Source organism: Acromyrmex echinatior, chromosome 12, assembly GCF_024713525.1.
Source record: "Acromyrmex echinatior isolate Ae372 chromosome 12, ASM2471352v2, whole genome shotgun sequence".
Classification (NCBI taxonomy): domain Eukaryota; kingdom Metazoa; phylum Arthropoda; class Insecta; order Hymenoptera; family Formicidae; genus Acromyrmex; species Acromyrmex echinatior.
In genome coordinates, this window is record NC_141863.1 from 8,599,583 (window position 1) to 8,624,553 (window position 24,971).

A 24,971-nucleotide genomic window follows, 5' to 3' on the forward strand; every position below is an offset into this window, starting at 1 on the left:
GTAAAAAAATTTGTGTTAAAAAAAGAGCAGTGACAATTTAGGGCCAAAATTTGCCTGTGATAAAAACACAACTGTGATATGAAATCGGTCAATCTTTAGATTTGGACGTGCTGAACTCGAATATGAAATTTAAAATTCTTCAAAGTTCCCCAGACTTTGGAGAATTTTAAGCTTTACTTTGCGGCAAAATATTATATTTTCCGATGAACAAATAGTAACTGAACAAGAAACCTCTTTCTATTATAATAACTTCACAAACTGCAACTTTTTTGCAATGTAAAAGTCAATGTTACACGGCATACAATAACATGAACAAAATAAAGATGAATGTCCGTACCTACGAGCATGGGCATGAATGCATTCCAGTTTTTTCATTATCAGCATTAGCTTTACACTACGTGGTATATTTTGGGTAAATGCATCTTTGTTTTCTTATTTATTTTTGTTTATGATATTGTACATCGTGTTGACTTTTATATTGCAGTTTTTGAAGTCATTATAATAGAAAAAAATTGCAGTTTTTGAAGTCATTATAATAGAAAAAGGGGTTTCTTGTTCAGTTACTATTTGTTCATCGGAAAATACAATATTTTGCTGCAAAGTAAAAATTAAAATTTTGCAAAGTTTAGGAAATTTTGTGAAAATGTCATTCTTCTGCAAAGAAGAAAAATTGCATTTTCACAAAATTCCCTGGACTTTGAATAATTTTAAACTTCATATTCGAACACGTCCAAATATATAAAGATTGATCGATTTCATATGTTTTCATTACAGACAAATTTTGGCTCTAAACTGCCACCGTTCTTTAACACATTTCACATTTCATGTCCCAAACATCTACTCAAATTTTTGTGTTAATTTAACATAAGATGAATATATTAGAAAATAACATAAATAACACAAATATTATGTAAAAAATTAACACAAGAAGCGTAATACTTTGACACAATTTAAAATCAAATTTTATGTTAGCACATTTATAATGTTAAATTTAACTGAAATTACCCATAATACTATTTTTACATTTTTAGTTTAGACATGATATGTAATATGTAACATATGTGCAATATATAGATTTAATAAATATTAACTGTTACAAAGAGAAAATAACACAAAATATCTGTACCTTTTTACATATGTAATTAGTTGTACAAAACATATTTTTTCAATAAAATTAACATTTATAAATTAACACACACATTTTATTCATTTATTTTTAGAATTTATGTTTTAAAACTACATTATTTTTATGTTATCTGTTTACTTACTTACAAATTGTATTATTTTAACACTGAGAAACGTTAAATTTTAATTTAACACAGAATATTCAAATAACACAATCATGTTATGTTAAATTAAAACTTAAATATGTTAAAAATTTAACACAAAACTTTCACAAGGATTTGAGTAGATCGTTTCTAACACAAATACAAAATTTTTACTGTGTAGAAAGTTTGATTTAACTAAAAAATTAACAATTATAACAAAAAACAAACTAAATCTGGACTAATGAGAGTCAGCGCGAATGAAAGTGCGCAATAAAATTTTACAAATAAATTTGTTAATACGAAGTGTTGATATCATCTTTATTTGAAATCTTGAAAATTCTTGAACGTTTTGATTCTCTTTGGAATCTTCATCAGCAATCTTCTTAATTCATACTAGATTTCGCGGACGGTCAATATAGAGTCACTCGCACTGACTCTCATTAGTCCAAATTTGTTTTTTGTTATTTTAAGGAGGGTATGCCTTGTTTTACATATTTATTATTAACAATTATGTAAAAAGGAAAATATTTTAATAATAAATTGCTGGAAGGTACGGTTACATGCCTGTGTGAGATAGAGGAAAGACCCCTATTATGAGATATCGAGTTTATTTTGGGTAAATGCTAAAAAACTATGGGCAGAATTTTAAAAATTAATAGTCATAATAATCATTTTGAAGGAAATTTAATAAGCTTTAAGGTAATGTTATGTAAAATTTAATTCAAATTTTATTTTTTTATAGATTAAATGTAAGAAGTAAAAAATTATGCTCCTAATATGAAATGTCCCGATAAATCGATAATAAAACGCAAAGTACATCAGTATTGTAATTAAAAAACTTTTATGTTTTTGAAATACAAATAAACACAGCCAATGCACGTGCAAAATGATTATGCGATGCATTGTACCTAGCTGACTCATCTTTAGGTAGTTGGAACCAAACATCGCAGAAACAAACACTCGATGTTTATTTCAATTGTTCTTTTTATTATTGTTATTTTTATTATTATACAATAACATTTATACTTCAGCAATGATTTTCATTATGACATAGGAGCATAGGTTATTTCATATTAGAAATACCCTAGATATTTCATATTACGATTTCCACGTCTAACGGTTTTACGATCATCAAATCTCATTTCTGTAATTAAACAATTGATCATATCACGTATTTTTCTATTAGTACGATCTTACTCTATATTCTTCATCACATGAAGAATTTATTGCCAAATATTTACTTATTAAATAATAAACTAGGTTTAAAAGTTCATCTCAACGAAATTTGAAGACATCCAAATTTTAAAACCTTTTTTTTGCAATGACTATAGGAACGATCTAATAATGAATTTTCTACTAAATACTTTTCAACTCAAGAACAATAAATTCATAGTGGAATCAATAAATAGCGTTTATTAGTTTAGCGGAAACGCCGCTATCTCATATTAGGCGTTCTATAATAGGGGACTTTCCTCTACATGTTCGCGCGCGATCCGAAGGTTCGTCCATCAAGCGGTGAGCAGTAGTGGGAGGAAAGTAGGCGACGCTTCAAGAATCGAAATGTGCAACTAATTCCGAGCACTGTACTATAGCAAAAGTGTACATTAAAATTAGGACCATGGCACACAAAGTTTAAAGCAGCAAGACGTAAGCAGTAAGGAAATCAGCATGTAATTAGAGTGTTCATACTTTTTTTCCCGGATATGTACTCTTTTTCGGGCGTCTGGGAGCATCCGGACAGGTTTTCAATGTGAACTCTTTTTTGTACTACTTTTGGGACTTGGAAGCGAGCGAGGAAATCAGAAGTTATTCAGATATTTCTTCGAAAAATTGAGTTTCTACATTCTCGCATGCCGAGCAGCGAGACAGGGATATGCTGTTGTCACATTTCAACGGTTTTCAATGCGGACTATTATTCGTGCACATAGATATGAAACATTTATGTGTGTGTACGCTCGCCTTAAAAGTTTCTCTCTTTAGAGAATACGCGCGAAGAGTCATATTTATAGGTTTTACGCGATTGTAGCCGGAGAAATACCTTAAGTCACTATGACACTGTTACACATGAAGAGGGTGATCAGACATTCGGTTTTTTTCCAGACATATACTTTTCTTTTAAAGCGTCTTGGGATATCCAGCCAGGTTTCTGTTTGAATATCATTCTGAGACGGAGAAGGAGGGGGGAGGGAGATAGGGAGCAGGAGGAAGAGGCAGAGAGAGGGGAGAGAGAGAGAGAGAGAGAGAGAGAGAGAGAGAGAGAGAAAACCGGAAATTATTAAGCTCATCGCAAATAAAATACATAGTAATGTATTATAAAATTACTGCGTATCTGTAACAAAATTAGAAAATTATTAGGTATTATTATATTAAAAAAGCCATTTTTTTGGTACTTTATTAAACATATGTTTTCATATTCTTAGGATTTTTAAATTCTTTTTCTTCTTCTACTTATATTGAGTTCAAATATATTTATTTTGTACTACGATTTAACCTAAAATATCCTCTTTTTTGTCCTACTTTTGAATCGTAATATCTTGCTTGTACTATTGGGTCATCTAAAAACCGCGGATACTTTTTAGACCCAATACTTTTCAATCAGGAATGTCTTAGATTAGATCTGGTCACCCTAAACATGTTGGATTGGCTTATATGATGGCCTTACGGGCTCTACTGTGATTGGTCAGTTCGCTTACTGCTTACGTTTTACTTCTGAAGTTTCTTTAGGCTCGTCTACACGACAAGACGTAAAGACGCAGCGCAAGAGCGCAGGCGTAAACTTAAGCGTGGATGTAAGTCTGCGCCATGCTTTTCTACACGCGAACGCACGACGAAGGCGCAAAATAAGCGCAAGATGCGTACGAATGTTTAAATATTGTTGTCGTTGATACAAACAGATGATAAAAAATAAATTGCTGTAATTTTTGTATATCTGCTAACAGTATTTTAATATACAATTATTATGTATTGAGATACACAAAGTTAATGAATGTACGGATACACATTACACGTTCTTCTGACAGATTATTCCCTATTGATCCATTATTATAAAATTAATTTATTTCCATTGCGCCGTTGCCTCACGCCACTACGACCAGGAGCAATTCTTTTGAGCCTGTGCCTGCGCCCTTACGTCATGTTACGCTTTGTCGTGTAGACGTGCCTTTTGTGTGCCATGGCCCTTACCTAGTCACAATTCCTAAACATATTCCTTTTCAAAACCAACACTGATTGTGAGAAAAAAATGTTTGATATTTGTAACTATAATTATATATTACTATAATATAATTATGATTATTACTGCTATAATAATAATAGCAGTAACTATGTGTATAACCATATTTTTTATGGTTATCCCAAAATATAACTGTAAAATTATAGTCACTTGAATCATTTTTATGGTAATTTTAACTGTTTATGATTATAATAAATATAATTATAATCATTTTAAATTGCCAACTATATACATTTGTTGCTAGAACTATACAAAGTATAGTACTATACAGTAATATCACTATACAGTATAATATCACTACATAATATCACTATGCAGTAATAATCATAATTATAGTATACATATAATATATAATATATAATATATAAGACGTGTGTTGATGGTCATATATTTAATGAAGTACCGCGGATACTTTTTAGATGACCCAATATATAATTATAGTTACAAATACTAAACATTTTTCTCTCAGTGAATGTTTGATTTAATTTAAACTCTCTTTTCATTTATTAAAACTTCGGAAGATTATTATTGCTTTTCATTTTATGCGTCATATATGCGCTGTTTAAATGTCAATTAAAAATTTTTTAAAGTAAATTCCACTATAAATTAACTAAAAAAATTTTGTTATTTATATGTATCTTTGAAATTTCTTCATAAGAACATCCTTTTTTAATTGTAAATAAAAAATTATTAATTTACTTTAAATTGCTCAAAGAATGTCACTAAAAGGACATTTAGTAATAATAATTGAAATATATCTTATATAATGCAGAGAGGGGGGGGAGGGAGGGAGGGGAGAGAGAGCGAGAGCGAGAGCGAAAGAGAGAGAGAGAGAGAGAGAGAGAGAGAGAGAGAGAGAGAGAGAGAGAGAGAGAGAGAGAGAGAGAGCATTTATCTTGGTATTCTTACTAAAGAAACTTCAATTTTTGGTAAATTTTCGGATGAATTACGTTCTCGCAAAAAAAATAATTACTCATTTCTTACATTTTTTTTTCTCCTGATTTCGAATGTGACAATACAAAATGGTGCTCAATCATATTTTAGCTACCATATTGAAAAAATGTGCTATAAAAAAAAAATTTCCTGCATTTACCTTTAAAAAAGGTTCGTGCCACAAAAAAAATTTGAAACAAAAAATGCTTATCATCATGTTTTCTATAAAAAAGATCGTATACGTAATGAACATATCAAGAGGACGGTAATGTATTGCGCCAAGTGTACCTAGCATGAGACTCCGTATCTTTATGCGAGCTGACGAGTTGCGAGCATCTGAAATTATTAAATCATTGAAAATATTTAGAAGTTAATCGATTCTGAATAGTTTCAATGGACAAGTCGAGTTATATAATTAAAATGTTTTTATTGACTATGTGACCCTACAAACGGAAATATTGCAATGCTTAATCCGAAATGTCAAATTTTGACATTAAGATACAATGCATCATTATCATTCTCCTCGAAAATGTTAACCGCTTCACATTTTAAACAGCAGATGGTACTCGCCTGTTGCGACACTCATGGTGGAAGAAGACTGAGACAACTTGAGGAAGTAGGATCAAACTTAAGATTCAAATTTGAGGCCGTTGAGGAACAACTTGAGAAGAGATGTATTGATTGCTTTGAATTGTCGTTATGCGCCTTGTCTCACCTGCCTTCTTCCAGCATGACGACATTTCTTACCTATATTTTCGCTAACTCTATATCGATATATCGATAGAGAGCTGGATCACTGTCATTCGTGGCATCACAATTCGTGAAAATATATCATTACCGTAATGGCCGCAGCACAGACTTTCGTATAATGCATAATGCATAGTGCATAAGAAAATCAACCAAAATTTCTCTTTTTCATGAAAAGGAACGTGGAGTCTACAATAGAATGCGTAATGATTGTAGGATCTTAAGTCGCGTAGAAAATTAACCAATCTCAGTCCAATATGAGAAGAATAATCGACTATGATTAATCAATTTTCTACGATTTAAGATCCTTCGATTGCTACGATTTGTATTGTAGATTTCCGTAGAAGAAAAGAAAAAATTTTGATTCACATGTGACCTATGTATTACGTTATGAAGATCTGTGTTGCGGTTGTCTTAATCAGTAGTGGATCCACGGGGGGAGGGAGGGAGACATAGGGCCTATGGCCCTCCTCCCTAGAGTTTTCTTTTTCAAAAATATAGCAAAAGATTATATATACTTTTAATATTTCTAAAATGCTTAATTAAAATTTTAATATTCTAAAAATATTTTTTATTTTATAAATTTTCTAAGTATAAAAAATATAGATATTCTTTTTTATATTCCAAAAAGTAAATAAATGAAGTCTGTACTACAGCTTTTACTTTCCACCCGTTTGCGCTAGGTGAACAGAGTTCGGTAATGATGCCATCATCGTGTAGGCATAAGTCACGTGGCACCAAAGGCATAGAGCGCGTTCAAGTCGATAAAGCAGTTCACCAAGGTCTGCTCACTAAACAATTAAACATGTAAGAGTCAATTATACTCATTCGCTCGGCAAGCATGCCTAGTCGCTTTGTCGTCTTAAACTCGCTCCGTGTGTCAAAATGGTCGATAAAAGAAAGGGAGAGGAACCATGGAAGACGACTATCTCGATCTCTTTTCATTCAACGGTTGGGAGAGAGAATGAGAAAGAGATTGGTCGTCTTCCATAGTCCCCTCTCTCTCATTATTGTCGACTATATTTAAATACTATTAGATACGGATCGCGCAGTCCATTCTCTACGTAGGCCTGAAACCACTTAAAAAAAAAAACGCATCTACAATAGTACCTCTGATGTGGAAAACTCGTAATTACAGTATTACAATAATTGCTATATTATTGCTTATTATATTATTGTAGAATATACACATAATATGTTAATAATAAAAAATTTAAATATTAAAATAAAAATCATGTAAGAAAGAAAATATTTTAATGATATTTGCCGAAACATATGCTCCCAGCATACTTTTTGTTTGCCTGGGGCACAGCGTCACGTGAGCTCGGCCGCCGAGTCTCAGGAATCTGAGGCGAAATGGGCATCTGCCCGAAATGGGCAACTAATTCCGAGCACTGCTCTACGTCTTTGCGTAATACCAATCACGTAAAATTTTCGAATAAAAAATGTGACATCAATTAGCCGGAAATCGCCATTTTGTGTCTTATATTTATGACGCAATTTCTCGTTTTACTCTCTTTTTTTTTAACGTTGTCTTTTTTCTAATTAACAATAAAGACCCTTCATAGTGGAACCAAGCGTTAGATATATGCATTTGCGTCATCACTCTCTTTATATCCATTCTAGTTAGGCTCTATGTATAGGGACTCAATAAACCAGTTCTTTTTAGCTGAACTTTTGTACCAGTTCATCTTTCTTCCTTTTCTTTCAGGAGGAAAAAAGAAGAAGAAAGATGAACTGATGCAAAAGCCAAAAAGAACAGACTTAATGATCGCGTTCAGCAGACTCAGCTTGCGGAGCGGATCCGTGAGCATTCGCTGCTATTGATGTGTATTCTTTTAGATCATACAATAGCAGCGAGCGCTATACACATATATATTAATATATATATATATATATATATATATATATATATATATACATGTATCATATATTTTTTGAATATACATATTATATATTATATTCTTTTTGTTTACATAATTTTAAATAAAAAAATTCCTGGATTATAGTACTTTTCAATGTAATATACCAATAATAATTTAAATATTTTATATTTGATCGTAAAAAAATTTCGCTTGCGGTGAGTCAATGACCCTCCCCTTTCCTTGATTTCTGGTTTCCCTTTCCGCTCCTAATATAAATTTATATAAATTCTGAAATATTCTAAGTCTTTTTTCGTACAAAAAATGTGAAAAATTTTTTTACAAAGTTACAAAATTATATAAAAAATTTGATCATGTGAAAAATATTTTTTTATTTATATATAATTTTATATAATTTCTACATCTCTCTCTTAGAATATTTCAAAATTCCGATTAAAGAAAGTTGCTTTTTTTGTAGCCATTCTTAAATTGTTTTGCTTACTCGTTCCGGAAAATATTTCAAGATAAATAATTGTTTCAAAATTAATATGAAGTGTCATATTAATAAATGATTTAGTAGTATTAGAATTTAAATGACTTGTAAAATTAATGTGTTAAAGATTTTTAAAGAAATGCATTATAAAGAAAGATTAAAGCCATAAACTGAAAACGCAGTTTAGATTTATTATTAAAGAATTATTAGATACATATACAAGTAAAAATTTGGATGTTAAAAAGCTCATACAAAAATATGTACTAGAAAATGCGTGATATCATAACAAATTTACTTTTTTAAACAAAGATAAGAAAAAAGGCCCCAAGTGTGCGTACTTCTCTCAGGAAAAAACTGTTACATAAATTATTATACGCGTATAATTTGTATGTGTACTCTTTAAAGAAAAAAATGATTTCCTTTTTCAAACTTATTCCAAACCTATTTTCTAAACTATGAAAGTATGTAATAATAATTTTTTCAAAAAATATGTGAAATCTTTAAATTGAATCAATTACAATCAGAAAATATATTTTGTCGAAACATGATGTTATATAACTACTTGTTATATAACTACTTTTAAACAAAAATATATGAAAATAAGAGCATCTAATTAAAATAAAAAAAGTTTAATATAAAAGAAACTTGACGCCACTATTTTTTTATATTAAAATTTTTTTATTTCAATTAGATGCTATTTCAATTAATATCGCAGATACCATATAACTGTCAACTGGATTAATGAACTATACCAAATACATTTTAGATATTACTTCAATGTTTTTGGTACAATCCGCTACCACCGTCACCGCGGGGAGGTGCCTTAAACGCAGAGAAATTGGATAAGACTGATACATGATCATAATAGCGAACTTTAGATAGTTCTAGTACTTAAGAAACCTCCCCTATAAAGTTGGGCTTATGGAATTTTTGATACCTTAAAATTTTAGGCATGTCTCAAAGTTGTTCATCCGAGGCCCATATTCTCCTAAAACTGGGCATAGTCTTTTGTTGTGATACTCAATACTTCAATCGGTATACTTAAAAAATAAACAGACCCCCTCCCCCCACTTAAAGTTTAAACGCGCCTTATTAAATGAATGAAAATTTAAATAAAATAATAAAGCAAGTAAAGTACAATAATACCTTTATTAATTAATGTTTTTAAATGCACATTCCCTGCTGACTAGGGGCGCTCGATTTCTATACGAAGGAAGGTCCATCTCATTTCCCCCATTGCCAAGGGACGCATGACTTCTATAATTCTACTGTTGCACATGGATTTCGACTTTCCACGCAAAGCGTTGAAAATCGAAAAACGTTCGTCTGTTAACAGATGAGAAGTGGGATGAAAGTCGCTTCGCGTGGAAAATTGAAACCCATATGCAACAATACAATTATAGAATAATAAATATTTCTTAATCATATATTTTTTTTTATTTTACAACCTGATATTTGATTCCATGTCGTAATATTGCTTCATTATAATTTATTTGCACTTTAGTTTCAATGGATCTATTATTATCATGATTCGTCTACAAAAATATCGTATATATTAAGATTAATAATAATCATTACAGCGAGTTTTGTTACAAGGATTCTACCTACATCAGCTCTACTCCACATCATTTATACATATAAAAAATGTCCGGTACTTTTCATCGGAACCGTTCTAGGGATCAATTTCTCCGATCAATTTCGTTCATTATCCTTTATCCGATGAAATGTAATGTCCGATTACATGTGGATGGAATATGAACCGCCATATGCCTATTCGTTAAAATTTCATCGAATAAACTTACGATTTGATCGGACATTAGACTTGAACGAATAAAAAAAGTATTTTATCCGATCAAGTTTGATCAAATATAGCTATATCCGATCCGATGAAATATCCAATGAAAAAATAACCGATTAGATCAACTGTATATAAATGATACCTGATGAGAGTTAGGTCGTATTAAGAAGTGCAGGAATGAATATTATATATTAGTAATAAAAAATAAATAGAGATTAAAAGTAAAACACACAATGGATACAAATAAGACATAAAACATAAATTTTATATTTTAGACATACGTTATATTTATATTTAATTTGCATTTGTGTATGCTATTGTGTCTGCATTATGTTTCTATAGGTAATATACAGGGTCTCAAATCAAACGCTCGGTCACGGACATTCCGATTCGAGGGGGATGCGGCAGGAATCGATCCTTCGCAATGATCGTATAAATAGGATGAAGCGATCGATATTACACTCAATAAAATCCTTCGATCCCGGAGATCGAAACTGGCAGTGTTCTGCCGAAGAAACACGATACTGGAAGATCGCGAGGTAAGAAATTTGCGGAATATGGAGGTAGTTTTACGTGCTTTTGAATGAAATCCTGAATCGAGCCGTTTTCGAGTTTGAATTCGGATCGTTGCTCGAGAACACGATTTGTCACGAGCAACTGTACATAGGATATTACAAGAGGAAAAGTTGCACGCATTTCATTACACCCATACAACATTTGTAACCAGAAGATCATCGAGCAAGAAGAACATTCTGCGAATATTTTCTGACAAAAACAGATCAAGAACCTACATTCCCTTCTCATGTGATATTCAGCGATAAATCATTATTCACACGAAAAGATATTTGCACAATATGCATTTGTAAAGCGACGAAAATCCCACAGCCACATGACTCAGGAGCTTTCAAAATCGTTGAAAGAGAAATCTGTGGATTGGAATTATGGGAACTGAAATATTAGGACCAGTTGTTCTTCCGGATATCTTAATTCCGGATAACTGGCGAAAAATACGTGGAACTTTTAAGAGAAAATCTTCCAGACTTCTTAGAAGAGGTGCCGACAGTACCGAGGTATTAGACAACAAAATTGTTTTTCAACAAGACGGTGCTGGACCACACAATATCAGAATTGTAACAAATTACTTGAATGAGCAGTTTCCTAGGCGTTGGCCCCGAATCTCAATTCTCTTAATTTTTTTTATGGGGATATTGTAAGAGGAAAAAATTTACAAAACGCTTCCAGAGGATATCGATGATTTGGATACGAAATTGCGACATGCTATTTGGCCCATCGAAGAAGATATTATGAACAACGTTCAAGCAAACTTATCTAACCGCATGAGAGCTTGCGTTAGAATGGATGGTGTTCCTGATTTGAGCACTTGCTGTAAAATATTTAATCCGCTCTTTCTAGAGCGATCAGAAATAATTCGCTGTTTTTAGAGCGACATTTTTACATGGAACATTTTGTATTTGCAGAAATGTAAGAAAAATCTGTAAGCAATATATGTTCTCGTCCTTTTTGAAGCAATATGCATAGAAACCTATGAATGTTTACTTGCTTCATTGTTGAGATCAAATTTTTATTCATTTAGAAAGGTGCGTCATTTAAACTTTGGATGGTCTGTTTATCAGTTTTTTAAGTATACCGACTAAAGTATTGTGAGTATATGTTCATTAAAAACGTTTTTTGTAGAAAATATGATAAACATTTTTTGGTTAATACATCAAATATGAAGAATGTCAGTCTATCATAGTCAAAGTTAGATATTTCAAATAATACAATATACATATATTATAAATGAATTTTATTTCAGAAAAGGGTAAATGTCAGCCTCAAATGACTTTCAATTGACCTAGACCTCAACTTTGATTCTCAAAGAGATCAAAGTCACTGACCTTCTCCGTCGTTCGTTATTCATTAAAAAGTTATGAACAAAACAATTTTTATGAATAGCACAATTTTCAGCAGTATTTTCTCTTGATAGGGGGAGGTGGGAATAGATCTCGCTTCACGTGTAAAGTCATGCGCTCCTTGGCAGAAAAGACATGGAGTGGGAGTCGCTTCACCCTCTGTCAGGGGGCGCACGACTTTCCACCCGAAGCGATTCCCACCCTATCTCTCTTCCTACTTGGAGGGACGCGCGACTTCCACCTGAAACAACTTCCATCCCACTGCACCCCACCCCATCTCTCTGCTTGGGAGGGCGTACGACTTTCACCTCCCACTGTCAAAAAGAAATATTGTTGAAATATGTACTTTATATTTAAAAATTGTGTGCTATTCATAAAAATTGTTCCATTTATAAAAATTTGTTCTGTTCATAATTTTTTTTTTAATAACAAACGACGGAAAAGGTCAATGACCTTGTCTTATTTGAGGGTCAAGGTCAGTTGGAGATCATTTAGTATTGACTGTGTAAAAGTAAACATTTACCCAGATAAGATTGAGCGGCGATAATTTTCGGACTTTCAACACAATCAATCTAAAATGCTGGGACAATTACTATAACTGTGGTCTCTCAAAATAAAAATTATTTTTGAAATCATTTTTAGTAAGAAACGCGGGTGGAATAGTAAACAAATTCTATAATCAATATTTAATTTAATAATCATAATTCAATTTTATAATAACCTATTAATTTGATAATATCCTTTCTAACAATGATTATCGACTAAAACGTTCTGAAAGTTATTCAAGACATTGACTTTGGCAAGATATGCTAAGATTCTCACTTCACCTCCCTCTCTGCTATAAGGCGCACAACTATTCACCTGAAGCGACTTCCACCCAGATTTGCACCCAAAGTTATGCAAAATTGTAATTCAATTAAAAATTACAAATTACAATTACAATATAATTCTTAATTCAATTAGTAATTATATTTCATAATTATTAATTGATGAAAAAAATTAAATGAAGTAATTGTGAAAAGTAATTGTGAACAGATTACAACTATTTAATTGGTAATTGTTAATTGATTAACTGTAATTGTAATTAAAATAAGAGTAATTAATGCTTTATGGAATATTGTGTAAATGTATCCTTTCTAAAAAAAGGCAGACCTCATCAATATTATTATATTATGTTCTTGTGCATATGAAAGTGTAATAAAGTGCATATATGTGTAATAAAATTTATCTAATAATATATGAAAAATAATAAAATTTTGCCTAACATAATTGTGAAAGTAATCGCAAATTTTGCCTAACATAATTGTGAAAATAACTCTTGCTACGGGGCGCACAACTTTCCACGCAAAGCGATTTTTTGAGTTATAATTGTTAATTATTTTGGTATCTGTAGGTTAGAGAATTTTTTTACTATTTTTCTCGTTTTCCTCGCAAAAATTCTTCCGAAAATTACTTTCATTTTGAGGGACAATTATCGTAATCGTCCCGAAACGCTACTCTTCCCCTAAGTTAAATTAGAAAAACTGTAAAAAACTTATTGCGAAAAATTACTTCAGCCAAGATTCGAATTCCCTGGGACCTTTCGACTTTCTGAGGCAAGCGTCTTAACCAATTCGACCACTGAGGCTTCATTTATTGTTTAAACACGTATTGTTTTTTTGTAACACATACAATTCCAAAGGTCGCTAAAACCTTCTTTTAGCATGTTTTCAATATAGCAACCAAAATATGAGCACCACATTTTTGTATTGTCACATTCGCAATCGGGAGACAAAAATGTATAAGAAATGAACAATTGTTTTTTTTTACGAGAACATAGCCCAACGTGAAATTTAACCCAATTTTTAATTGACCAAATATTGTAAATATTTCTTATTATAAGCACAAATGAATTTGGGACACCCTGTCCTAAGTAATATACGATTATCACAATAAGGGTGAGGTGACACTATCGTCATTGATACTTAAAAATTTTCGTTGAATTTCAGTCAAGATGATGTTATCTCGATCTGATCGTGACAATCGTGTGTCACTTAGGATCATAAATTATTTCTAAGTTTTCATATCATGACTTACAAAAAAGAACTTTTTTCCTTCTTTCTTGATTATTCACTCTTAAAAAAAGAAAATCATCATGCGTAATCATATCACAGAGTCAAATGAATTGTGATATGATTACACATGATGATACATATGCATATATAAAAATGTCCAATTTTTTAAATGGCTTATTCAACTAATAATTAAAAAAAGGAATTAACAATATTAAAGTATAATTTACAAGATTAACATAAACATAAATAAATCTAAATAAATGGAAAATAATATTAACAAATAAACTTATATGAAAGGATTTCTATGATGTGTCGTGATGTATTTGTGCATTGAAATACTAGTGACTGATTCTTCTATATAAAATAAAATTTCATCGTATAAAAATAAGAGTACAAAGATTGAGACAAAAAACTACTGAAAGTATAATAAAACCACATTCTGCAGTACGCAAACTGCAGCTGCAATATAAATCAAAATATGTTTTATAAATAAGCTCGAGACTTTAAAATGTCCTTTAAAGTGCGGTAAATTTTGCACCATCATAATTATTATTTAGCATTATCGTTTACGATACCAAATTTTCATTAGTATCTTTATAATATGTTCATGCAAGACAATCTTACGCGCGAGATCAGTGCGTTTTATGTATTGAATCCAATTTTCTCGTTTCCGTAAGTTCTTTAATCTGCCCATATAAGACCAGATGTCTATCATGAACTTGGTATGCTCAAAAATTTGATAGATAACAAAATCAATTGCTTTTGAGATTTATGAGTATTAGCATTATTGAGCGTTTCCATACTGTGCTCGAGAATCGATATTGTGGGCATATGTAAGTGATACTTTGCATATTACATTTTGACATTTCTAAAAATGATGCAATTGCTTGAATGATGAACGAATTACTATTAACATACTCTGAGTTGACTCGAAAGTTGTTCGTCTTATGCCCACAAGAGCCATTCAAATGACGTGCACAGCGGCATATAATACGATTTACATGCAGTACTAATATCATTAATTAACCTGTGCGTGGGGAAACCACCGCTTGGAAATCCACTCTGTCCGGTACGTCTGATAGCATAAACAATGAAAAGTACTGACTTAAGAGATGATAATTAACTTTGGTTGCTAGTCTCATCTCTATATATACAATATAATTACGATGAAAAGATTAAGGTTTCCCCACATTAAATCAAATGTTTTTTGTATAATTGTTGTAATTTTTATTTCTATAGTTATAAGATGGTTGTAAATCGTTTGATACTTCATTCCTTTCTTTGATAATTACGCATAATAAAGCTCTTTTTAAACATTTTTTGGCTGCAATATTGGTAACAATCTTTGTTATGACTCAAATAGCAATAATTAATTAGGGGAGGTTGGAAAATATATTATCTACCTATTTTTTAAATCATTTATTTCTAATATAGCTTCTAATATAGCTTCTATAGTGATTTATTACATGCGTTTGACTTTCTATGCGAAGCGAGATTTACGTCATCTACCTCTTGCCTAGTAACGCATGAATTTCCGCACGAAGCGAGGTCTACCCCTTTCTTTTTGTTTAGGAGCTTTCGATTTTCCATGCGAAACGAAATCCATCCCTAGAGTGTATTCTTCTCCTCTAGAATATATTTAGATTCCCACGCGGGTGCTCTGCGGGTGTCATGTTATCTTTGTTTGACATTCGATAAGCAATAAGGATAAAGTGATATCTCAGTGACACTCGAGTGGGTATCAACATACATCTAGAAGCATCCGATTTTCTATGCAAAGCGAAGTCCAACCCAAGTTCCCCCCCCCCCTGCTTATAAGCGTCCAACTTTGTAAGTAAGGAGATATAATATAAACTTCGCGAATAAAGTCGTATATCTGTAAACAGAAAGGGAGATGGTGTAGACTTCGCTTCGCGTGAAGTCACGTGCCCCTTGACAGGGGGAGGTAGCATAGGAACCGATGATCTTACTATATTGGAAATAAATGATAAAAATAATAGATAGGTTATATATTTTTTAATCTCCTTCGATTATTTATTACTATCTGAGTCATAATAAAGTTATCAACGTTGCAGCTCAATTATGTCGAAATTCGAAAAGGGCCTTATTGTGTATAATTACGTGAAGTACGATTACCGAATCAATAATAATTTACGTTATAAAAGGATATAGTAATTTACTCATCCTAGAGGATATAAGACAAATTGATTTTAAAATCAAAATTTTCCTCTTAACAAAATGAAAAATATACCTTCTAAGTTCTTCCTGACTATGAGCCAATGCTTGAACGACTCGTTCCAATCTCAGGGACCTGGCTGTTAAAGGAGACGCCGCGTCGCTTCCACCGCTTCCTACACCACCACTATCTCTTTCGCTAACCGAATGCAGTTCCTCTCCCGACAACTGCAACTATTACAAATGGGAACTATTCTTTCTTCTGTATTAATTCGTACATATTTTCTAAATTTCTTAGAATGAAAATTGCCAGTTTTTGAATAAAAGTGAAAATATTTTCATCTTGTAAAAAGAGTGAAAATTTTTACTCTTTTGGAATAAAATTTTACTCGTTGGGGTGAAATTTTATTCCTTCCAAAGTAAATCTCATTCCAAACGAGTAAAATCTTATTCCAAAGGAGCAAAAATTTTCAACTCTTTTTTTTAGGATAAAACTATTTTCACTTTTATTCAAAAGTTCATTTTTCAGCCTTTTAGAGTAAGATTTCATTTTAAGGGATTTAGAAAGTAATATTTCGAAATTAACGATAGATTCTTTGACCAATTTAGAGTCGATTTTTTTTAGAGAAAAATCGCGAAAGGACATTATTTATTGCAATTTTTCAATTTCATGCGCTACATATTTTTGCAAGTAAGTTTCAATTTGATATTCCATAAAATTAAGCATCAATTAAAATTAAGAATAGTGTTTCATCACTTATTCAACTTCTAAAGATTACTTTACAAAATTTTTCTTTCCAGTTGTTTATAAATCAGATGTAAATAAATGATAGATACATTTTCATTAAGAAAAACATAGATTTTAATATTGACCGAGTAGCATATTAAGAAGATATTCTTTCATATGTCATACGTATAAAATACATAAAATAATGAATATTTTATAATATTGTAACGTTGTACAATGCGATCTAGATTATCTATCAAGTTATTATCTATGTGCTAAAAGAATGAAAGTTCTTCATTTTTTTCTAATACTTGTATCTTTTTATGCAACATTGAATTTTTAAGAACAAGTTTGAAAATTTTTTCTATATAAAGAAAAATTTTTCTATATAAAAAAAAATTAAAACCAAGTGATATTTCTATTAGTATAAACTATTTCAAAATGTAATTTTATTGTAAAGCATATTAAAAAAATTTTTTGCAATAAAAGAAAACAATAGTTTTGGTTAAATTATTATATAGCAAAATTTGCAATTTCAAGGAAAAAATAAATGAACACAATTTTCCTTTTAAGTGTAACGTCAAATTTCACGCAAAAGTAAGATCTTTATATTATTAACATTTTATAAATGTTTGTAATGTATTTCAGATGCAATCTGTAGCGCAATAAGTGTTCTGAGAAAATTTAGACCACAAAATAGTAGATTGCTTTCTTAGAAATAAAGGAATTATGGTAAAATGCGAGGTACTCGAAGATTAGGTGTCTTCAATGACAAAAAACTTATATCCCAGTAAACGTTAAATATTCTTAAAATATTCATAAAATATTTTTAAAATTTCAAAAAAACATTCCAAGAATACCTCAAATATTTCGAATATTTGCAATATGTAAAAGAACCATTCAAATGTCAGTTAAAAATTTTATTCGTACATGTCGTTACGTATTCCGAAAATGTTCCATATATATTCCGCAAAATTTTAGCTTTTCCAAAAATTCCAGATCAGGTTGTGCGTGAATTAATTTTTAAACAAAATTTTACTTTGGAAAACACATTTAATGTGTTTCTACCCTAGAGCCCAATTTTGGGACTCACTTCACAGGCAAAGTGCTGCTTCTTATATTCTTTCCCAAATGATTCTTGTGTACAAGTAAATGCTAAAGTCATTAGATTATAAAGTACTGCAATGGCTTTTCCAGTTTGATTGCGTCAATATGGCGGAACTACACTATGTACACAATTCACACAATGTTTTGCACTCAATATTATTTATGTATTGTGCATTTTATGAATAGCTCGCTTGAAATTTTGGAAGCTGATCTTGGAAAAGATGATCAAGAGTATCATTAGAGAGTATCATCGCGAAACTCGTACATATTTCCGTGCCTCTACAAACTGTGCATAAACTTTTATGCACTAACACTTCAATAACAAATAAACCTGTACTTAAAAAATATAAAATATATAAAAAATATAAAAATTAAGCATTCGTACAGTATTTCTTTTGGTATTAAATAAATAAATTATTTACAATTAAAAATTTATTTACATATTGTACGGCTTTATTTTTCCAACAAAATATACGTTTATATAAATACGTAAATTTGAAAATGACTGCGTCTTGCTTCGAGATAGAGGCAAGTTTACACGATATTTTAATCTAGTGACTTTAGTAAATGCTTTTCGCCGCAGCCCTCTGCCGGCAGAAATGTATACTACTTGCTCGCTCGCGATTTTCGTAAAATATAATAATAAGTATTCATACAATATTCTGAACATTTCATCGATATTTGTACATTCTGTGACGATTCTTTTACTGTTTCAGAACATTCGGCATTCGTAATATGAATCGAACTTTCTGTGAATATTTAGCTGGGATTCTTCGTAAGTTTTGTATTATAGATTAATTTACATATATTAAATATAATAAGTAATAATATGTCCTTTTATTGTTTTCTTTGAAAAAAGATTATAAAGGCTCTAATCAAAAGGAGGATCAAAATCCTTCCCACAGCGGATTTGATTGATGTTTAACGTACTTTTTTGTCACTAAAGAAAACTTCTTAAATTTTAAATGCCCAATTCCAGTCGTCCATAACCTTCGAAATGGTGTTTCTTAGTAAATAATTTTTGATAATTATTTAGAATACGGACTGCTTCGATTTTGATAAAATTAGGCTTATTCAACGCGTTTTTGTTAGAAAGAATCTATAAGAAAAGACATTAGATCGGTCCCGCGAACCGAAATATTAATCATTAAAATTAATGACTATTGAGGTTAGGAAATCTGTCACAAAGGCAACATGGGTGCAAAGGAGCGCATGACTTCTATAATTGTACTGTTGCAAAATCGAAACATGTGTAGGAGGGAGGAGGAAGGCGAGAGTCGCTTCGCTTGGAAAGTTAAAACCTATGTGGAACAGTACAATTGTAGACTTCATTTTGTCTCTGTGACAGATTTTCTAACCTCAATAATCATCAACTTTAACGCTTAATATCGGTACGCGGGGTCGACTTAACGTTTTTTTCTTATAAATTCTTTCGTTTTGAGCAAAAACGTGTCGAATGGGCCTAATTTCATAAAAATCAGAGGTGCAGTCCGTTCTAAAGTTTTAAACAATTACCTAATTTTTTTCTTTGCGAATGTTTAATGGATTAATTTGACATTTTAGGCGACAGATATTATTCAGACATATAACCCTGAATTTTTGTTTAACATTTTGGCGGGAATTCTTAATTTTGCGAGCCAAAACAAAACTTCAAATTTTAACATTTTGGTTCTCATAAGACTTGCTACCTCTCTATTTTAAATAAAGTTGTATTTTTAGGGAAACTATGTCTTTGATTTATTTCAGAATTTTTTATATTTATGAGAATACCCTTAAAAGTATACCTAAAAAAAAACCGCTTTTTTCTCCTTTTTTGTTATTTCTCATGATTATTTTTACTTGTAATGATTATTTCGTGGCTGCGCCAAATTTTTTTCATAGTAGTAAATAGTACAAAGTTTCTACTGATATATAATAGTTCATTTATCTTAAAAATAGTAAATAATACTTAATAAATTAAGTTTTTGTTAGGCGTATATACCGGAGTTACCCTATTCTTTTTATATTATATGATACACTCTACATGTAACATGGGTTTTGTATTAGGGATCGAATAATTTTTTAATTAAAAAAACTATTTGGATAAAAGTTATCCTGTCATGGTGACTTGTATTCATAGTTTATATATGTTAGGTTGTGATATTTATCAGGAAGGCTCAAAAGTGAGCTGAATCATGTAAGCGCGTTTAATAGAATAAAGAAGTTTTATAAGTGTATTATTTGCGCGACGTCTTCTGCGCCTGATTCTTAGTGCTCTTATTCTTTCCAATTTCTTTTGATTTATGAGGAGTCTTTAGTTTGATTTGTTATATGAACTATAATAAAATGGAGTGTTTTTGGATATTAGTACCGTTTTTTTTTATATTAAATAATTGAAAATCCTCCAGAGAATACCTGAATAGAGAAAATTTGTAGGGCGCAGCAACGAAATAGTCATTGCAAGTAACTATGAGAACTGGCAAAAAAAAAAGAGAAAAAAGCGGTTTTTTAGGCATTTCAGGGTGTTCTCATAGATAAAAATTCTGAAATAAATCAAAGAGGTAGTTTCCCTAAAAATACAACTTTTTAATTAAAATATAGGGGTAGCAAGTCTTATGAGAACCAAAATATTAAAATTTAAAATTTTGTTTTGATCCGTAAAATTATTATAGAACTTCCCGCCAATTTTTGTGGGAACAAAAATTCAAGGTTATGTGTCGGAATATCTGCCATCACCTAAAATTTTAAATCAATCCATAAAATACTCGCAAAGAAAAAAATTATTTATTAAAAAACATCATTTCGAAGAATATGGACGATAGGGAGAGTATCGGGTATCAAAATTTGGGAAACTAAGTTTTCTTTAATGATAAGAAAGTGCGATGAACTTCAATCAAATCCGCTGTGGGAGGATTTCTACCCTCCTTATTCGGATAGAGCTTTTCACCTTTTACTTGACCATACTAACCTCCTATCCTCTCTTATTTAATAATAATAATTAAATCAAATTGCTAGCTAACCTGACTAGCAGGAAGAGATTCTGATAGTTGGCCGGGACTAGCTAAGGAAGCAGCATATTGATGTAAATGCGCCGGAGACATTGACGCAGGTGCCTGCATGAAGAAGAAAATATAGGAATATATTGTAAGCAATATGATTACTTTGCTCATACTTACGCAATCAAATTAACATAAATAACAATTATTACATTTACGTGATTACTAACGGTGTGGTACTTATGTAAATAATCCCTATTTGGACTATGATGTGATTTTGGTGTGGATCGGCCACTCAGTGGCGGCGATGCTCGCTCGAGACTTCGTCCCCTCGCTAATAGATTCATATGTTCGAGGCTGCCAACGCGAGATTCTAGTTCCTCCGCACGTGCTTCCGTACTCTGCTTTTCTTCCTAAGAAAATTCTCCACTTTCAATTGTATATAACTTAAAAATCGATCGTTCAAGATAAAGAAAAAATGAATTAAATTAGACAAAAAGTATAAAAACGATATGTTGAGTCTGCAACACCTTATTACATTCATTTTTACATTAATATATCCAAGTTCATATAAAATAAATCTATGCATATGAGTCGTTGTATAATATTAATTACTTGAATTAATCTAATTTCCTTATTAATAGCATCCAATTGTTCTTGTAACATCAATGCTAATGTTTGGGCATCTGTATGTCCGGTGGGGCTGATTACGTCCGCCGCACAACTGAAGATACTTTCGTTATCTCCATCACCTTCCGCGTCACTCGAAACATCAAATGCTTGTTGGACATTGGCAAGCACATGCGCTTGTTGCAACTTTTCCCATTCTTGCTCCGCTAAAGTCCGTGCAACATAATTCTAGAGTATCCAAATTCACGTTATAAATGTTTATCTTTAGACATATACCTAATTAATGTCTTTTATATCTTGTACAACAGTATAATACCTTCGATGAATCGTCTTCGATAGATCGTTTACCTCCTCTTCTAGGCAATGAGTGTGTGTCGAAACTGCTGTGACTTGCACTTCTCGAAAAGGAACCTGGATCTACAGTATTTGGCGACAAACTTCTCGTTAATGCGTCCGTTTGCTGAATATTAAATGCAATTTCTTGTTGGAGCATCTGTCTTTTAACATTGTCGATTTCCAGACGTGCTTTGCCCAATTCTTTAACAATGTCAGCCTTTTCATTTTGCAGATCTTCCGCCACTTTTCTCGTTTTTTCGAGTTCCTGAGTAAGTGCATTCTTTTCTTCTAACGCGTGCATTCTTTCTTTTAAATGCACTTGTAATCTTTCATTGGATTCTAAGCAAAAATTTAAACTATTAACTTAACTTAAAATTTTAATCACATTTATTAATATCGATAAAGTTAAATATGCATATAGGCAAATATAATGTCAGACATTAAATATTTATGCTTTCGAAAATACAAGAACATTTTATTAAAAGTTATTTCTATAAAAGGTCATATGATTTTTTAAAAATTAACAGTGATAAGAAGAAAAGAAATTACATATCTTATTTCTAATGTTATTTCAAACTAAAAGATAATAACAAATATTTAAATATTTAATATTATTGTATTTACATACAAGTTATCCTTTTAGACAGAAAAGCATATTTTCTCGTTCCTAATTTAATCCAAGTAATTATTTACATTCCCACAAGCAATTAGGGCGATCTGATATAGAAATAATATTACGTAAAAATTACCAGATAAAAGTTTATCAACAGTTGTACTAAGACGCGTATTATGTTCCTCGTTCATCTTTAATCGTTGATTAACACGCATCACTTCTGCATTCTTTTCTTCTAATTGTGTTTCCAGTCTTTGAATTCTATCCTCCGCGCTACCATGCCTTTCCTGAGCCTGCTTAAATTTTATATAATTAAAATTATTTGTCATGAATTATAATTTATTTATAATGTTATCGATTTCCGTATTATTGAACTGTTATTTACGAAATTATCTCCCATTATTTCAACAAATTTCATGACAATGATAAATATCAATTTTCAAAATAAATGTCAATTCTTATGGTTTGGATTGGAATAGATCAATAGGGGATAAACATATTAAAATATAATTTAAGGCAAGTAATGAATATCACTTATACAGGATATCCTACATAACTGTGATTACGATTTTTCCGGCACTTCCGATGATCTGACAAAAATTATTTTGAATAAAAGTTAGTCAATTTTCAATCGGCTACAAATTGCAATATTAAAAAATTATAAAATATTTTAGGAAAAAGTCAAGATCATCCTAATTTTTTTAAATAACACTACGTATTTTTTATTTCATAATATTCTAACTGATGTCAAGACGAATTCAATTCACATCTGCTATATTATGATCTTGAAATGATCTTAAAATCAGACCGATGTGAGATCGATAAACGGAAACGTATTTGTGAAAAATTATTTTGTATTAAACTTTACATGTTTTTCATTACATTGTTTAGTAGAAAAAATTTACCTGTACACAAATTGAGAAACGTAGTCATTTCTGAATTTATAGTATTCCCGAATGTAGTTCATAATTTATTACATACACATATGTAATAAATTGTGAACTACATTATGTAGTATGTACGTAGAGAAAATATATCAACATAATTTGTAGTACTTGTAGCTCGAACTGTTACTTTTATATCATACAAGTTACAACATTATGAAGTAAAAAGTACGTAGTGCCATTTAAAAAAATTAGGGTGACTTTCAATTTTCCTAAAAAAATATTCTACAAATTTTTAATATTGCAATTTGTAATCAAATGAAAACTAACTTTTATTCAAAATAAATTTTGTCAGATCATCAGAAGTGCCGGAAAAATCATGATTATAGTTACGTAGGATAATTTGTATATACGTTTTCATATATATTATATACAACTAGTAAAAATCCCGTAAAGATACAATATCTCGAAAACAAAGCATTTTCTGAAAAAATGATTCAGCTCAAAGTCTTAGGGTTTAAAAAGATCTATTTATTAATTACATCTATTTAAGCTTGGGTCACCAAGGTCAGGTCAAGGTCACATAGATTTTTTTAAACAGGGTCTATTTTTGATTACAGAATTTAATAGTTGATGTCAGGGGTTTTATGAAACGCTAAAATAAAATTCATTTTTATTAAGTACTTTTCGAGTTATAAGGCTTAAAATTTACAATACCGTCAGCATTACCATTACCCAAGGTGTCCGACGGCTGAAACCTCTTGAATGTTATTGAGGATCATAACCTAGATAACATTTGGCAAGATTGAAGAAATTAGAGGTTGTTCCTCTATGAACTAAAATTTTTATTTTTACGTAAAAATGAAAATAAGATGAATAATATAATCCTATATTCTAGTATTCTAGATCTTGATAAATGTTATCCAGGTAATGATCCTGAACAACATTTAAGAGGTTTTAATAGTCAGTCGGAAACCTTGAATAATGTTAATGCCGACGGTACTGTAAATTTCAAGCTTCATAATTCGAAGAACATTTGATAAAAATAAACTTTATTGTAGTGTTTTAAATAATCCTTGATGTCAGCTATTAGAATATGAAATAAAAAATAGCGTTCCAATAAAAAACGATCTGATCTTGACGACGCCGTCTAAGGTCACAGATGTGATCAGTAAATAAATCTTTTTAAATCCTATTTTCATTTAAATCATTTTTCTCAAAAAT

General features: G+C 30.9%; 1 protein-coding gene and 1 long non-coding RNA gene across 29 annotated transcripts in view; one reads left to right on the forward strand and one right to left on the reverse strand.

The window, feature by feature from the left end:
- The window catches only part of Liprin-alpha (PTPRF interacting protein alpha), a 263,962-nt gene that overhangs the window by 39,708 nt on the left and 199,283 nt on the right, over positions 1-24,971 (reverse strand). For 12 of the 28 annotated variants that reach the window (XM_087412073.1, XM_087412090.1, XM_087412088.1 and 9 more), the window contains 8 exons: positions 23,000-23,159; positions 22,231-22,589; positions 21,900-22,142; positions 21,497-21,697; positions 21,309-21,401; positions 16,552-16,709; positions 15,328-15,375; positions 5,722-5,769 (listed from right to left, as the gene is read on the reverse strand). In XM_087412073.1, coding sequence (XP_087268199.1) covers positions 5,722-5,769; positions 15,328-15,375; positions 16,552-16,709; positions 21,309-21,401; positions 21,497-21,697; positions 21,900-22,142; positions 22,231-22,589; positions 23,000-23,159 — 1,310 coding nt within the window. Of the gene's footprint in view, positions 1-5,721; positions 5,770-14,322; positions 14,361-15,327; positions 15,376-16,551; positions 16,710-21,308; positions 21,402-21,496; positions 21,698-21,899; positions 22,143-22,230; positions 22,590-22,999; positions 23,160-24,971 lie in introns of all 28 variants that reach the window. The other 16 variants (XM_011051310.2, XM_011051309.2, XM_011051295.2 and 13 more) reach the window with 8 other exon arrangements.
- LOC105143192 (uncharacterized) lies at positions 16,716-21,509 on the forward strand. The gene is made up of 2 exons (XR_845691.2): positions 16,716-19,084; positions 21,304-21,509. It is a non-coding gene; the product is annotated as an uncharacterized LOC105143192 (long non-coding RNA).